Source organism: Argiope bruennichi, chromosome 7 (genome assembly GCF_947563725.1).
Source record: "Argiope bruennichi chromosome 7, qqArgBrue1.1, whole genome shotgun sequence".
Taxonomy (NCBI): Eukaryota; Metazoa; Arthropoda; class Arachnida; order Araneae; family Araneidae; genus Argiope; species Argiope bruennichi.
In genome coordinates this window covers 101,330,582-101,345,978 of record NC_079157.1, presented here as the reverse complement: position 1 = coordinate 101,345,978, position 15,397 = coordinate 101,330,582, and the positions used below count along the sequence as shown (strand labels likewise).

At 28.8% G+C, this 15,397-nt stretch overlaps 1 protein-coding gene across 2 annotated transcripts in view; it reads right to left on the bottom strand.

The window, feature by feature from the left end:
* LOC129976491 (uncharacterized) overlaps positions 1-12,524 on the bottom strand; it is a 58,097-nt gene extending 45,573 nt beyond the window's left edge. For both annotated transcript variants that reach the window (XM_056090098.1, XM_056090099.1), the window contains exons 1-6: positions 12,281-12,524; positions 12,048-12,135; positions 8,826-8,863; positions 8,484-8,571; positions 1,253-1,317; positions 1,080-1,141 (exon numbers count right to left, since the gene is read on the bottom strand). In XM_056090098.1, coding sequence (XP_055946073.1) covers positions 1,080-1,141; positions 1,253-1,317; positions 8,484-8,571; positions 8,826-8,863; positions 12,048-12,082 — 288 coding nt within the window. In that variant the 5' untranslated portion in view covers positions 12,083-12,135; positions 12,281-12,524. The remainder of the gene's footprint in view (positions 1-1,079; positions 1,142-1,252; positions 1,318-8,483; positions 8,572-8,825; positions 8,864-12,047; positions 12,136-12,280) is intronic.
* Between the last annotated feature and the right edge of the window lie 2,873 nt (positions 12,525-15,397).

The following is a 15,397-nucleotide window of genomic DNA, read 5'->3' as shown; positions in this document are numbered from 1 at the left end:
TAAAGAAGTAATCATGCACAGGACTGAAATCATTTAGAAATAAACTAATGCCATTTCCAGGAATATACACAATTATTTCCAAAAAGAAACAATCCCCCTCTTCCCTCCATCTAGATAAACATCAGTATTTCCCTAAACTGAGAGAAAATCTTTTATATTGACCATTGAACTTATTGGTATTCTACGAAAGATAAAAAAGCAAACACCACAAAGAATATATATTTATATAATTCAATAGATCTAATATGGGATTTTTTTTTTATAAATATAGCCACAAAAAATAAAATAAGCTCTTGGATAAAATTAAGATGCTAACCTTACCTTACAGGCCTTATAATCACATTACACATCTTTGCATGACCATCGGAGAGCAATATGACTAAATTTCGCTAATGAGAATTTCAAAGCAAAAAGAGGTAGATATTGATAATTTTTAATAGTTCAAAAGAAAAATTCCTGTCTCAGAAATGAAACCAGAATTAGAACTAAAGAATTGCTCACACAACAGTTTAGATATAAAGAAGCATGGGCAACCCAGAAATCTGAATGTTAATTAAAAAAGAATTAATTTTAAAAACCTCAATAATAGAAATTATATATACACACAAGCATTTCATACCCATTAAACTAAATGAATATTAGTCAGTGATTATTCTAAACCTTTTTCTTTATGAAATCCTTTTTTTTGTACAAATGCATAAAAAACACATATATAAAATGCATATGCATAATACAAGTAAACCTTGCAACATTTTAACACATCTCCCTAACCCCAAAATATTTAAATCCTTTATAGGTTGTTCTCATCAAGAAACAGCAAAATAAAATAATAAACATATTTTAATGATGTAAACATATTCACAATACTTTTTTGTAAGCAATAATCCACTTACATTTCAAAGAAACAATGTGTTTTAACATAAATATAATATGTTATGTTAGAAGTTAGTAAAAAAAAATTCCACTGGTACTTTATTCATCTTTATAGATTTTATATTAGTTAAGAGAAAGGAGTGATGGCAAAAGAAATAATATAAAGAACAATTATAAGAAAGAATAATAGATAATTATTAACTCACTTCATCCAAATTAGATAAGGTCGTATCATTATTTCCATTGGATACATTTCCCTCTTTATCACCTAGCATAGAAAGAAAATATAAAATTTAGAAAACTAGCTTTATATTTAACTGTAAAAATAATAATATAATAAAACATTTATCTTGTTAAAAACAATGCAATATTTTCTTACTGGTTTCTGTGCGAGGAGGGGTGCTTGGTATAAACATTTCTTGAGTAGGTGGGATCATCATAGACCTGAATGAGTAAAAACATGGCATAAAATTTAAGTAATAAACTTAAAATATTAAATATCAAAAACTAAATTATTATTTATATCATTAAGTAGAATCATATATATTCATTAATTGATTGCTTAGGATTAACAACCAATGATTCATTCTTTATGCTCAAAAACTATGAAGAATGTTGAAGAAGAAAAAAATCCCTCATTCTACTTTCTAATAGAGCATATTATAACAATCAAAAAATGAAAAGTTTGATTTTTTTTTGTAGCAAGTACTTTAAGTCATTTTTATGTTGAAAGATAATTGCCAATAAAGATAATTTAAATGAGGCCAAATCTGTACCTGAATGGAAAAATTTATGAAAATAAATAAATAAATAAAAAACTTATTTATTGTAGTAACAAAAAAAAAAAAAAACCGCCATTAAATTAAATCCTGCTATAAGGATTTGATCTTTTATTCATATACTATTATTACATATTATTATATAATAATATGCATTGGCAGCACCAGGGAAGTTTATTTCTTATTTTCAATTCTACTGTAAATAGAAGCAACTGATGCTTTATGCCTGATTACAGGGTTCTACTCTTATTAATTAAAAAAAAAATTAAGCCTTTTTTTTTAAAATTCAAGGACCATAAAATTACACTATTTAGATATAGAAATGTAAGTAATAAATTTAAATAGAATATTTCCATTATTAATTTCCAAATGCATGTTTACTTTCTTGCTTCACTTAAGAGAAGAGCACTGGTCTGGCCATGGGATAATATCAGAATCTTAATTACTTCCCACAATATCTGATAAAACATGACCTTTTAAATAATTTTTATGAAAAATTGTCAATTCAATTTTTGAGTCCTTCAAACTCCACAAATTGTACTAAATTGCAAGCCACATCATTTAAAAAGTTATTCAATTTCAAGGTTACTTTATTAAAATAAAATTGCATATTTTTCATATGCTCATTTACAATTCACAAGAACAAAAAGAATGGCTTTCATCTTGTTATAGAAGGATTTGTTTGGTTCTCCTCCTCAGATCTAAGCTATAATACTTCAGACAAGTATATAGCCATGAAGGAACATATCTAAAACTTTTAATTCTTTTTCTCGTAGGTGTTTGCTATTCACAAGTCTTGTTTTACGTATTGGTTGAATGCTCATCAAGCATTAGGCTATACATTAAAATCAATCAGATTCTTAAATAAAATATCTTGAATGTTTGAAATAAAGCCAAAAAAAGCACATCTTTTCAATATATATATGAATAATAACTCTCCCAATTCTTCAAAGACCCTTTCAGTTCTGCATATAAGGTTTAATAACATTATCTCCAGTAGCTGAGCTTGTTGAAATTGCAAAGCTTTAGTTTTAATGAAATTGGAAAGAAAATTGGTTGAAATCAAACTAAAGTAGTATTTTTAAATCTCAATTTATTTATAGGAAATTCAGTCAGTAGAAAACCAAAATGGTAGAGTGAAGTAAAGGTGAATAACAATAAGTGGCAATAAAATAATTGAAAGAATGTATTCATTTGATTCAAGAAGTGGAGTCCCAAATGTGAAGTTGGGTCAAGGATAATTTAATAAAAATTGCAGGAATGTTATCTAAATGTAAGAATTCCCCCTCGTAATAAAAAGACATTTTTTCAAAATCCAAAACTATTTTTGAAAGATTAAACAAAGTAAAACTTCATGCTAAATGGGCAACAAAACAAAGGGACAATGAGATGAAATCACAATATCATTTTTTGGTAGCAATGTATAAAACACATAATCAGAAGAGTAGGAAAAGATTTTCATTCTAATTACAATTCATCTGCTGTTAAATACCTTAACTAGGTATTTATTGCACTAACTGTGCAATAATTTGAGATTTAATAGCAGCAAAAGACATGGACAGAATTTGTGCAATTAATGGAAAAATAAATACCCAAAAATACATTCATGAAATACTGGTTAATTCACTGAGTGCGAGCTTTTTCCAAATAATGAAGAATCCATATTTCAACAGGATTCAATTCCAAGTTATGTTGCCACAGTATTAAAAACTATTTTCAAGACAATCACATTTCAATACTGAAATGAACGGTGAATTGACCAGATCTTATCCCCTTACCAGAGTAGCTCATTAAAATTTTTGAAATATAATGAAAAAACACAATCAATGTGATTAATAGGTTGTATACACATGGAGTTTGCAGTCAATTTTTTTTTTAACTTGTCTCCTTTCGTAGGGAGCAGGAGTGTACTCAAATGAGGACACCAGCCCCCACCTCCGCCTAAAGCAAACTCTGTGTAAAAAAAATCTTTTGAAATAATTTCCAAAATTTCTTATGACAATAGTAGTAATTATGAATATTTTTGGTTTATAGACACTTTTATTCATGTTCTTAGTAATTTGAAACATTTAAAATATTAAAAATACAAAATATATTTTCAACAAAAACTAAATTTTTTTCTAAACTAAATTTTATAAAAATAAATTAAAAATAAGAACTATTACAATTTATAATAACAAATTGTAATTTAATTCAATTAAGAATAATAATTATCTAATTAAAATTCCAAAAATATATGTTTACAATTAAATTTTATTAATTAAGCATTAATTTTCTTAATTAATAAAATGAAAAATCTCAAAAAACAAAATTAAAATTAACTTATTATTTGGCACGAAATTTCTCAAAGCATGTGGGAGTGTCTTTTTGTCTAACACATAATACGAAATTGTTTTCCATATTGTTCGTGTTTTGTGCACATTTTTTTGGTACTGCCTAGCTAATATTTTCAAGGTCACACTTGATGGTCATATGTTGAAAATTTTTTAAAAAATCTTTCGCTGTACAATTTTTAAATGCTTAATGCAATAATAAAAATTATGAAAAAAGTTTAAATAAAAAATTATGGCCACATAAAACTAAATATTTACAGAAAAAAATTGCAAAAAATAAAGCAGAACATGAGGGTGAAACATAAATAACAGTCTAGAAAGAAAGGCAAATCTAAAATGTTTTCTAGCTTCAAACATGGATTTCTATGTGAAGATAAATAAATACCCCCCCCCCCTCTTGAACATAGAATCAACATCACATTCTTCTCTCAAAAATATTAAATTACAACTTTCACAGGAAGAGAGGCGAACAAAGAAACAGACATCCTAGATGGGTGGTGTCTTCAAATGAGGACACCTGTGAAGCAATCAATTTGGTTTGTTCTTAAATTTATTTGAAGATTAAACAAAATTATGATTTAAAACCTAATGAATATTATAAGAAAATGGGTGATTGATTTTGATAAAATTTAATTTCTTAAAAAAAAAAAAAAAAAAAAATTGAGGGGAAAAAAATTGGGGTATATTTAACATAAAATTATTGCCATAAAAGAAACTAAAATTGTTCATGCCACCATCTATTTTTCTAAAAAGAGACTAAATGTTGTTTTCCAGAAATTTTTAAGATTTTAAAGCCAATAGTTTTTTTTTTTATAGAAAATTTTAAATTGGTGTCCTTTTTTGCGACCACCAGCCGGAAAGGGTTAACTGAAAATCTGTAAAGCTGGCTAAAAAAACTCAGAAATAAAACCCAATTAATTAAAAGAATAATTCAATAAGAGCATCACATTATACCAGCTGATAACTAAAAGCAATAATGAACACCACGGGATGCTGTAATTTATACTAAAGGTTATCAAACTAAGTATTAACCACCTTAAGTGAGAATTTTTGCATATATCATTATTCCTGTGCTTTCTCATTCTTCTTTATAACTGCTATTCCAATGTAATTGTCTTAAAATTTATTCTATAAAATACTTCATTAAATTATCTTGTAAATTATATATAACATTAAAGTATTTCTCTTTCTAAAATTGCTGTTAAAGATACATTGAATCTCAAAAATACTTTTTTCCTAACAGATTTCCAAAATTTTAACTACTATTATAGTTTAATTCTATCAGGAATAAACTTTAAAAAAGCTTAAATTTCAAAAAATATCCAATTTTTTTCAATTTAAATGGAACTTTTGTAAATCCATTCAAATATATTAGAATGAAATAAATGGCTAGTAAAAATTTTAGAATGAAATCTACAGTAAATAATTCATGTACGTCGGAAACAACAGTTCATCTTAAAATGATCAAGTTCATTTTTTATCTGCTCAAATATGAGAACTGGAAAAAAAAAAAGTTTTGTTTAAAAAGTGTTTCTATCATTTTAAATGACATAATAATTGTCAAAAAAATAAAAAAAAATAGTGAAAATAAAATTTAAAAAAGGGAAAAAAATATTAGTGGCAACTGGTTTTTGAAAAACTCAAATAATAGTATTTCTTGAATGTAACAGTCATTGGAAAATGTGATCAGACTTAAAAATTGAGATAAAATGTTAATTTCAAATTTAATTTCTACTTCTCCCCCCCCCCTGAAATTTGATTATTATACCATCTAAAATTGTAATGTAAAATTTTTAGAATAGAGTAGAATTGCAGATCTGTAAAAAAATTTAAAAAAAAATTGGTTACCAATTTTGCTTATTTTTTAAAAATCTAAATAAAAAATAAAGTACTTTTCTAAGTTCCAAGTACACCAAAATAAAATCCAAGGATTGTGGGAGCCTTGGTTTAAAATGTAAAATGCCAGCTTATTTTTTTTTTAAAGGATAAATACCCAAGTAAATATATAGGTAAATATCCAAAACACTGAATGTATGAAACAGTGTATTTGTATGAATATGTAGTTTTTAACAAATTCTATTCATGTAAAAAAAACCCACACTGATTTGTAGTATGTTTAGTTTAGTTATATTAACGTCCCGTTGTAAAGCTACACTAGGGCTATTTTGGGACAGACCTCGTCATTTTGAACCATGGTCAGATGATGAGGACCGTACCTGAGCTGGCACCCCCCTCTCCACACCACACCAGCTGGAGGATGTTTGGCCCTGATGGATTTAACGTGCACCCCCTTACACCACAGTACATCGGTGGAATCAGATCTCGAACCTGAAACCCTATGGCTCACAAGCCAAGATTTTACCACCAGGCCACCGCGGCCAATTTGTAGTATGATATTGTTAGATATATGTAATAAGTGCAAAGTAACAAAGAAAAATTAGAGACATAGAAACCTTTTACAAATTTTATATAAATATTTTTTTAAAAAATCATTAGTAAAAATAGATGCAATGATATACCATGCATTTTATATAAATCTTGATTTAAATATAAAAACTTTTTAATTACAATACATAAATGCATGCTAATGTATTTACAAACTTAAAAAAATACTTTCAAGATATCGAACAATTTTCTTTTTAGAAAATGTTCTGTTTGGATTCAAAATGATAATGAGTTGATAATAGAAAATAAAATGAAAGATATAATTGTTTACTAATCTTTTTGAATCCTCAAATACAAATTACTCTTTTCCCCTATCGTCTTCTTCCTTGTAAATGATAGTACATTTTATTATTCTCCGATTCTCTCATTATCTATTTTCTTGCGAGGTATTTTTTTATTTCATTAAGTCTAGTTTTTACTTCTGCCATTTCTTCACTATGTAAAAAGGCCGTACTTCCCTTTATATAATTGATACATGAAACTTAGCAACTCTTTCACATGTAATATGTTAATTAATAAATATGCTTAACATGTACTGCTGTACATAAATGACGATAAAATTGATTCCTATTCTCTAATCCCGAAATTAACCTAAGCACCTACGCAAAGTAGATATACAGTACACTCCCGATTATCCGCGGAATTGGGTGGCGCAGCCGCCGCGGATAATCCGAAAAAAACTAAAAACGGGTATAACAAAAGAGAAAACAGTCATTTCAACTTTGAAAAATCATTTTATGTACAATAAAACGTAAAATAAACAGCAGGAAATGTTTAACTAACGCTTAATATTTTAGTATATCACTCAAAACTAACCAAACATGCATTTTGTTAATGAAAACAGAAAAGTGCTTTGTACTTACGAGATGTGTCAAGGATACACAGAAAAATTAATACATCTGTACTGTTTTAATACTGTAATGTATTATGTAATTACAAAAGCATAACTGTAAAACTACGCCTTTTTGAAGAAATCAGTCATTTGTGTTTGCTTCTTGCTTTGGAAGCATTTTCTCTTTGCTTGGAAGCAAGAAAAAAAACTTAGTGCGGCAAGCGCGGATAATCGGGAGTCTACTGTATATGTAATCATAATTTTAAAGGTGCATTGCAAATAAAATCAAATTTTTTTAAAAAATCAAATTTTTAATTTTGATTTATTTTACTATGGAAGTCATAATTCATACAGAAAAGAGGCACTGATAAGGTGATGTCTGCTTATATATAAACCGATTTGAGAGTGAAGTGACAGAAATTCTTCCCTTCAGCAATTTTGCTATGAGATTTTGATAGGGATTTCTTCGACACATGTAAACTTACGAAAGGGAATCTTAGGTTCTTTAAAAGGTATCTGCAAATGATAGGGATTTTATCTCTTTGCTTGAAGCATGTGTAAATAAATAGTCATCAGTTTTCCAGATCATGTGTCATAAATAATTAAATTTAAAAAAAAGTACAAACTGGCTCAGGAAATAAGAGAACATTTTAGAATGAAGTTAACATGTGCTAATTTAAGATAAAAACTAAGAAATTAATTAAGATTTAAAAATATCATAACATATATTACTTTAAGATTCATTTTAACATTGTCAAGCATTTGTTGGTCACAATATCTATGTTGAACAAACATGTTTTTGTAGCAAACTAACCTAAAACACGGTAGATACATAAATGTTTTAGAGAAAGTTTTAAGCAAAAACTTTCAATTTAATATTGAAATTTATTAGAATGCACAAATAAAACAAATAACAAAAAGGATAAAATGGTGGAATTTCTTCAATTAACATTTTTAGTTCATTTGATAGCAAAAAATGTAATTAATAATTTTTGCATTAGCACATTAGAGGTTGAATATGAAACAAGTAAGGGATGTAAGGCTAGAAACTCTCAAAAGCTTTGCGACTTAAAATTACACCACTAAGTGAATTTTCACAGATTTAGAGATACCACATTAACAAAAAAAGTAATATTTGTGTTATTTTTAGTTATTATTTATTATTACTGTTACTTATTTGTGGGATTGAATCAAGTGAACGGAAAGACACCGTCAACTTACTCATCATCTTCAGCAGTATCTGCAACAAAAAAGGACTGTGAAAGTTGAAGAATTCGCAATGGCTCTGTCTCTTCTTTCGCCTCAAAACCTACAAAAATTGAAATCAACAAAACTAAATAAACAATCAGATTATGAATAGTACAAACTAAAAATAATTATAAAATTTTTTTAAAAAATTAATTCAATCCTAACTAACTGGCAAATTTATTCATAAGTTATTAGATTTATTTAATAAAAAAATAATATGTAATCAATAAAAATCTACCAAATCATAAAATAAAAAGTTATTCTATACCCACTCAATTATGTAATATGCAAATTTGTTTTATTTAAATGATATACCTTGACTGTTTCCTTGTTCCGACTCTTCAGAACTAGGCCTGTTAAAAGAAATAATAATAAACATAAAACTTGTTCAAGTAATTAAATGCCAAAATATAAAAAAATACATTAAGAAATTCAAATATTCTAAAAAAGAAAGATTCAACAGCAATTATACAGCATATTGCTTAATGGGTTATTAATGATTATAGCAACTTCAAAATTACTATTTTTTGCAGCAATGTAAAAAAAAAAGAATTTTTATCAAATATTTATTCAGGATTGTCACTGAAATCTGGGGAAAAAAATTCCCTGCAGGCACATTCCTTGTATTTTCCCAGAAAATGCACAAATACCAGTGATGTGTTGAATATGGTTTTAAGGAGTGGAAAAAAACAAGGCAAGGAAGCAGCAATTTAACATTATTTGAAATAATAGCATTTTAAAAGAATGTTTCTATTTATATAGAGAAAAAAAAAGTAATTTATCTTCATTTATTATCTAGAGTTTAGCAAGATAAAATCTATACTTTAAGGGGGTATATTACCTCTCATGCTCGTTAATTGTAAGTCATACAAAATTAAGGACTCGGGTGAAGTAAAACATTTTTATTATGAAACAAATCACTAACAAAAAGACATTACAAAGAAATATTTTATTTTTATTCATTTATTATTGCCAATTAAAGTATCTGAGTATCAATTTCCACAGATTTTTCAGTCCTCAGTTTCATGGAGCTAATGGACATAAATACAGTACAACATTTTGTATGTACACTTTTTAGCTATTTCATTTTCGGTGAATATATGAGAAAACATTTCTGATATATCATTGAATGAATTAAAGGATGAATGCGATGTGACAAATTTTGATGAATAAAAATTTAACTTTAAATTATTGTTCTTGAACTAAAAAGTTCGAAATCTGTTCATTTTCAGATGTTAAATCTGATGTTTTTGGATGTAACGTCATTCCCTTAAGATGCTAAGGTCAGCATCAATTTTTAACTGGATGTTTTCCTCTTTTGGCATGACTAACAAGTGTCTGTTTTTCCATATTACTTTGGCTTATTATCTTCTTACAAAGTGAGCAGTACATAATAAATAGATTTTGTAGAACTTCTAAAATCCATTCAGCAAAATCAGGATTGACTTTTTTTTAATTCATTCAATTTGTATTACATAGAGATTTTGAGCAGCTCATTGATTCAAAAATATCCTCTACTTTGAATAAGCTCACAGTTTCTTAAATAATAAACAAGCCATTCAATAAACTCAGGTACGGTAAACTAAACACCAACATGTCGCTGCTTTCAAAGACTGAATATTGCTAATCCTGCAAGAGAAATGTATTCTAATCTTTCGCACAGTTGCAGAACTCTCGAGCATGCTCATTAGCTGCAATTTAGGCATCTAATGGAAAAAGAACAACTACCTCGCAAATTAAAACTGGAATGATCTATACAGAAAAGGGGGGGGGGATTAAAGAGGTGAATTTCCTCATTACACAATCGGGAATGGTATTGTTTCATTTTTGGATGCCATGACTACAATCTTTTGTTCTTATTTGGATGGAAAAAAACTAACTAAGAAACTTAAAATTCACTGTATTTTCCCTGTTTTCGTGAACATTTTCAAATTTCCTTGGATTATCCCAATTTTATTAGACGATTTTTTTAATTCCCTGTTTTTACGTTCTCCTTGTGGCATGGTAACCCTGTTTTTGTTTATTTAAAATTACATGTGGTATTATCAAAATATAATACTGTTTATGCATTTCCTTATAAAGGATTTATTTTTGCTAATACATATATTCAAAAGCTATATCATTTATACAAAATAAATTAACTTTCACCTCAGGTTTCAAATTTATGTTGCACTTGATATATGCCTAAAGTTTTCAACTGTGTTCACGTAGCCAGGTTCGACTCTAGGATATTCAACATCTTGTACAAAACTATGGCATTTCAATCCTTTTGCGGATGTATTGTATATTGGTATATATAGTTATTTCATAACAGAGTTAAGCTTCATAAGTACTTTTGTAATGCAATCTATATTTAAAAAACTGAAGAAGATAAAAGAAATCATATGGGACTAAAAGTGTTGCATGGCAAACTGATGCTTCAGGCCACTTAAGCTTGTTAGATTCAAGAGGATGAAGTAAGAAAATTCAAATAAGAAATGGTGAAATTGATTTTACTCTTTTCAGCTTATAATGGGGAATATTCAGAATTAGTGAAGGCTACAAAAGAGAACTGATCCAGAATGCACATGGATATATATATATGAAATAACTCATGATGGGTAAAGATGAGATTTTGCCCACCTGAAGTAATGGCGATTCCCCATATATAATGATCAGAAACGATTTCAATGTTCATTGCTACATAATGTAAAGCAAAAGAGGATAGATTTCTTTTGTTCACAACTCCAAGGTTTTCATTTAGTTTTCTTTACTATTATGTTCCCATTAGCAGCCATATAATGCAAGAAAAATTTCAAATTTATGATTAAGGTCTGCCTCAGTGCTGCAGCACATACTGCCTACTGTTGGAACAAGCTCTACATTCAGTAAAATAGATTTTATACCAATTTTAAACAGGAAAATATAACATTTTTCAACGAGATTTATTTTGAAATTTGTAGAATTCTACAAATTATATATTTTTAAAGATTATGATAGGATTATTTACAACTATTTTTCTCCTACACGATATATAATTTAAGAATTCTAAAAAGATGAAACTTAGAAAATTAATATTACTGTGAAGTATTCAGGAATTACTAAACTGGTTGAAAGAGATACTATATTTAATATCGATTAAAAGAAATGAATAAAAAGGTTATCTACAAACCCCTATTAATACAAAATATTCTTCAACATTGCTGTGATGTATATAGGATATTGCATAGCATTCAGAGAAACCAAATAACATCATATAAAATCTTGTATCAATAGAGGTATGCTATAATATTAGCCTAAGCAATATAACTAAATAGAAAATGTTGCATTGTTCTATCATATATAAAATAAGCATTAAAAATGAAAACAAATGGAATTTTAGAAAAATGATTTCATAATTCTGATTAACTATTACTCATGTAAATAGCAGCCAACTAATAAACATATGACTAGAGTTTTAATTCTACAAAATGCATAGGTTGTATGTGGATCAGAATGGTGTGACTAATACTATAAAAACAATTCAAAAAGATATTTAAAATATTGCTGATTATATACCTTAATGAGCTTTTATTTTCTGATTCTTTCTCCATGATAAAAGGATTCAATGTGCATTAATCAGCTCACATTCATTCACAATATTTTTCTAGAAAAAAATAAGCACAAAAAATAATCAGAATAACAGTAAACAAAAAACTGTTATAGCACAGAAAGAAATGATACACATATGTATATTTAGAAAAATAAAATCTCTTAATGCATTCAATTGCAAAAAGAATGTTCAGACTTACAGATTTTACGTTCACGTGATGGTTCAAAATGTTAAAACAAATAATTTGCGGTTTTAAATATGCATGGTATATATAACAAGTAAGAATGATATTTCATTCAGATATATCATAATGCAAAGAACTGAAAAGATTTTCAAGTAATAAGCAACAGATCACGCATAAATCAAGACTTTTTGAATGAGTTGCAATAAAAATAGTCAAAAAAAGAATAAAAGAAAGCCAGCAATGTGCTTCTGACAACACAAACCGCTATTTTGTTCTAACAAGAAAAAACATAATTTTGCAATTCTGTGTACGTAAAGCGGTAATGCCAAAATTGAAGCATTAAACTTGGGTTATAAACATTTTCTATTGTCTTCGAAGAAATATTTTTTAAAATTTCAATTAAAAAATTGCTAGACCATTCCTAGATATTTCAAAAAATAAATAATTTACAACAAATAAGACATTAACTTTTTTCATTGCACTATAAAAGTGAAAAAGTGAGAAGAAAAATCGTTCACCTGTTCCCGCCAAACAGTTCGCTTCAAGGTTTTTCGAACATTATAAGCACTCATCTTCTAAGCGGCAAAGGCGGCTTATTTTTTTGTCACAACATTCGGAACTCAACATCCGTGATCAGAGCACAAAATTGTGCAGAATAGAATTTATTTTGTCTAAAAATGAAGAATAATTTTGATACAAAAATAGTTTTTCTGCTGAATAGTTTTTGTCTAAAATTTAGTTATTAAATATGAAATGTTTCTGTCGAAACATATATTTTTCTGTCAAACCATTTTATGCTTTGCAAATTTTAAAAAGAAAGAAAGAAACTCCAAGAAAATGCAATTAGAAGTCTTGCCCAAATATTTACTTAACCTAAATTTTCTACACAATACTATTTCTAGATATTTTTCTACACAATACTATTAGCACAAGCTATTGTCCAATATTTTCACGTTGCTCTTAGACAATCTGAAAGCCAGGCAATATCCTGAGAGTTTTGTAACAATGTTATTGGGCATTTTGTGTTAATTGCCCACATACCAAACTTCTTTTATGAGTAACTTGTTGGTTATTGTTATCGTGTCCAAGTGTATATGATCGATTAGTCCATAGTATTTGGCAAGTTGTGCAAAATTATCGTGACATTCTCCCACCTCCCCAACTCTCCTAACTCATTGCATCGCATATACATATTTAATTCTTCCGTGTAATATTATTATCTGTACAGAATATCAAGTAATTGTGAATTTGCATTTATGTAAAATATATATCAGCCTGCTAACAATTCGAAGCATTTACGATATAATTTGCAGGAACACAACGGGCAACGGCAACGTCGTGATGTTTCGGAGTTCCGCGATGTGACAAAGTGGTCACGAGCACCTCCACATCATAATTTGGAATAGATACTTTAATTTGTTAGTTTAGGGAAAAGTTAAATTTAATTGAACTAGTTTGGACGAGCGCAATAAAGCTCTAACGTCATGAAATTTGGTATTTAATTCATATTATTATCATTTTTGATACAATTAATTAATTTAAAAATAATATTTAAATTATTTATGGGGTAAAATAGAACTTTAGTGGAATTACGTTGCACGTGCCTTAACTATTGGGGCTTTTTTGGAACTAAACTTTCTGAAGGAAAAATTTCAAGGAATTTCACGCGTGTAGCTCATCGTAGCTATCTGAGGCCAAAACAAATAATTTTGAAAAATTTAATCCACCAGATTGGTAACAGAGTTAATTAATTCTCAGTTTTTTAACTGAGGGGAAATTTACATAGACATTGTCTATTGCAGCTCTAGGTCTTTTCCTAGAGCTGGGTACTGCAGGATCATAAGCAGGTAGATTAAGTAACTTGTTACGAATCTGGGGCAGTTTTTCGAAGAAATTTATTGATGTTCTTCTAATAAATTCCGAAACAGGTTCAATTTTGAGATCGTCATGTAAGATCTTTCTCCTGATATACCAGGGGGCGTCAACAATCTTCATCAGATGCCTATTTTGAAAAACTTGCAACCTCTTAATGTTTGTGGCTGATGTCGCCCCCCATATTTGGGAGCCGTACATCATTATTGGTCTTAAAACAGCTTTGTAGAGCAGAAGCTTGAGCCTAATCGATAGCTTACTCCTAGGAGAAATTAAGCTGTTGAGTTTAACACTCGTTCTAGTAGCTTTGGTGAGGGCTGCTTTAATATGACTATTAAAGCTTAATTTTGCGTCTAAAATTAACCCTAAGTATTTGTATTCATTTACAAAGGGGACGGGTTGGCCAAAAATTTGGATAGGGGCTAGGTCAGGCATATTTACTTTTTTAGTAAACAGGAGGCACGCGCATTTACTTGGGTTGACTTTTATTTTCCAGCCGATGAGCCAGCACTGCAAAATGGTCATGTACTGTTGAATGTTTGATATGACTATGTTTGGGTCCCTATGCTGTGTAAGAATGGCGGTATCGTCTGCAAAAATTGCTAAGTGACAATTGCTAGCTCTAGGTAGATCGTTAACATAAATGTTAAAAAGAGTTGGAGAGAGTAAACTTCCTTGCGCACAACCGCTTCGGATTGGTCTGGGGGAAGAAATTACATCGTTAACTCGTACCCGAAAATTACGAGAAAGTAGGTACGAGCGTAAAATTTTGACAAATTGCGCCGAAAATCCAAGTCGCATGCACTTGAATAAAAGCCCTTCGTGCCAAATTTTGTCAAAGGCTTTGGCTACGTCCAGAAAAAGTGCACCTGTGGTTTGGGACTTCTCAAAGCCACTGTGAATCAATTCTGTAACACGAATTAGCTGGTGATTCGTCGACAGGTTTTTACGAAATCCGAATTGCTCGGAAATTAAAATATTTTTGTCGCTGAGAAATTGATTCAGGCGTTTGAGGAGCACAGATTCGTACACTTTGCTCAAGCTACTAAGTAGCGAGATGGGACGGAAATTTTGAGGTAAAGTCAAATCAGAGTTTGGTTTTGGAATAGGGACAACCACAGCTGTTTTCCAGCAGTCGGGAAAATAACACAATTCCATTAATTTATTTATTAAAAAAGTTAAGTATAAAATAAATCTAAAAGGGAGGTTTTTAATCATGCGATTTGTAATTAAATCCAATCCTGGCGATTTATTCGGCTT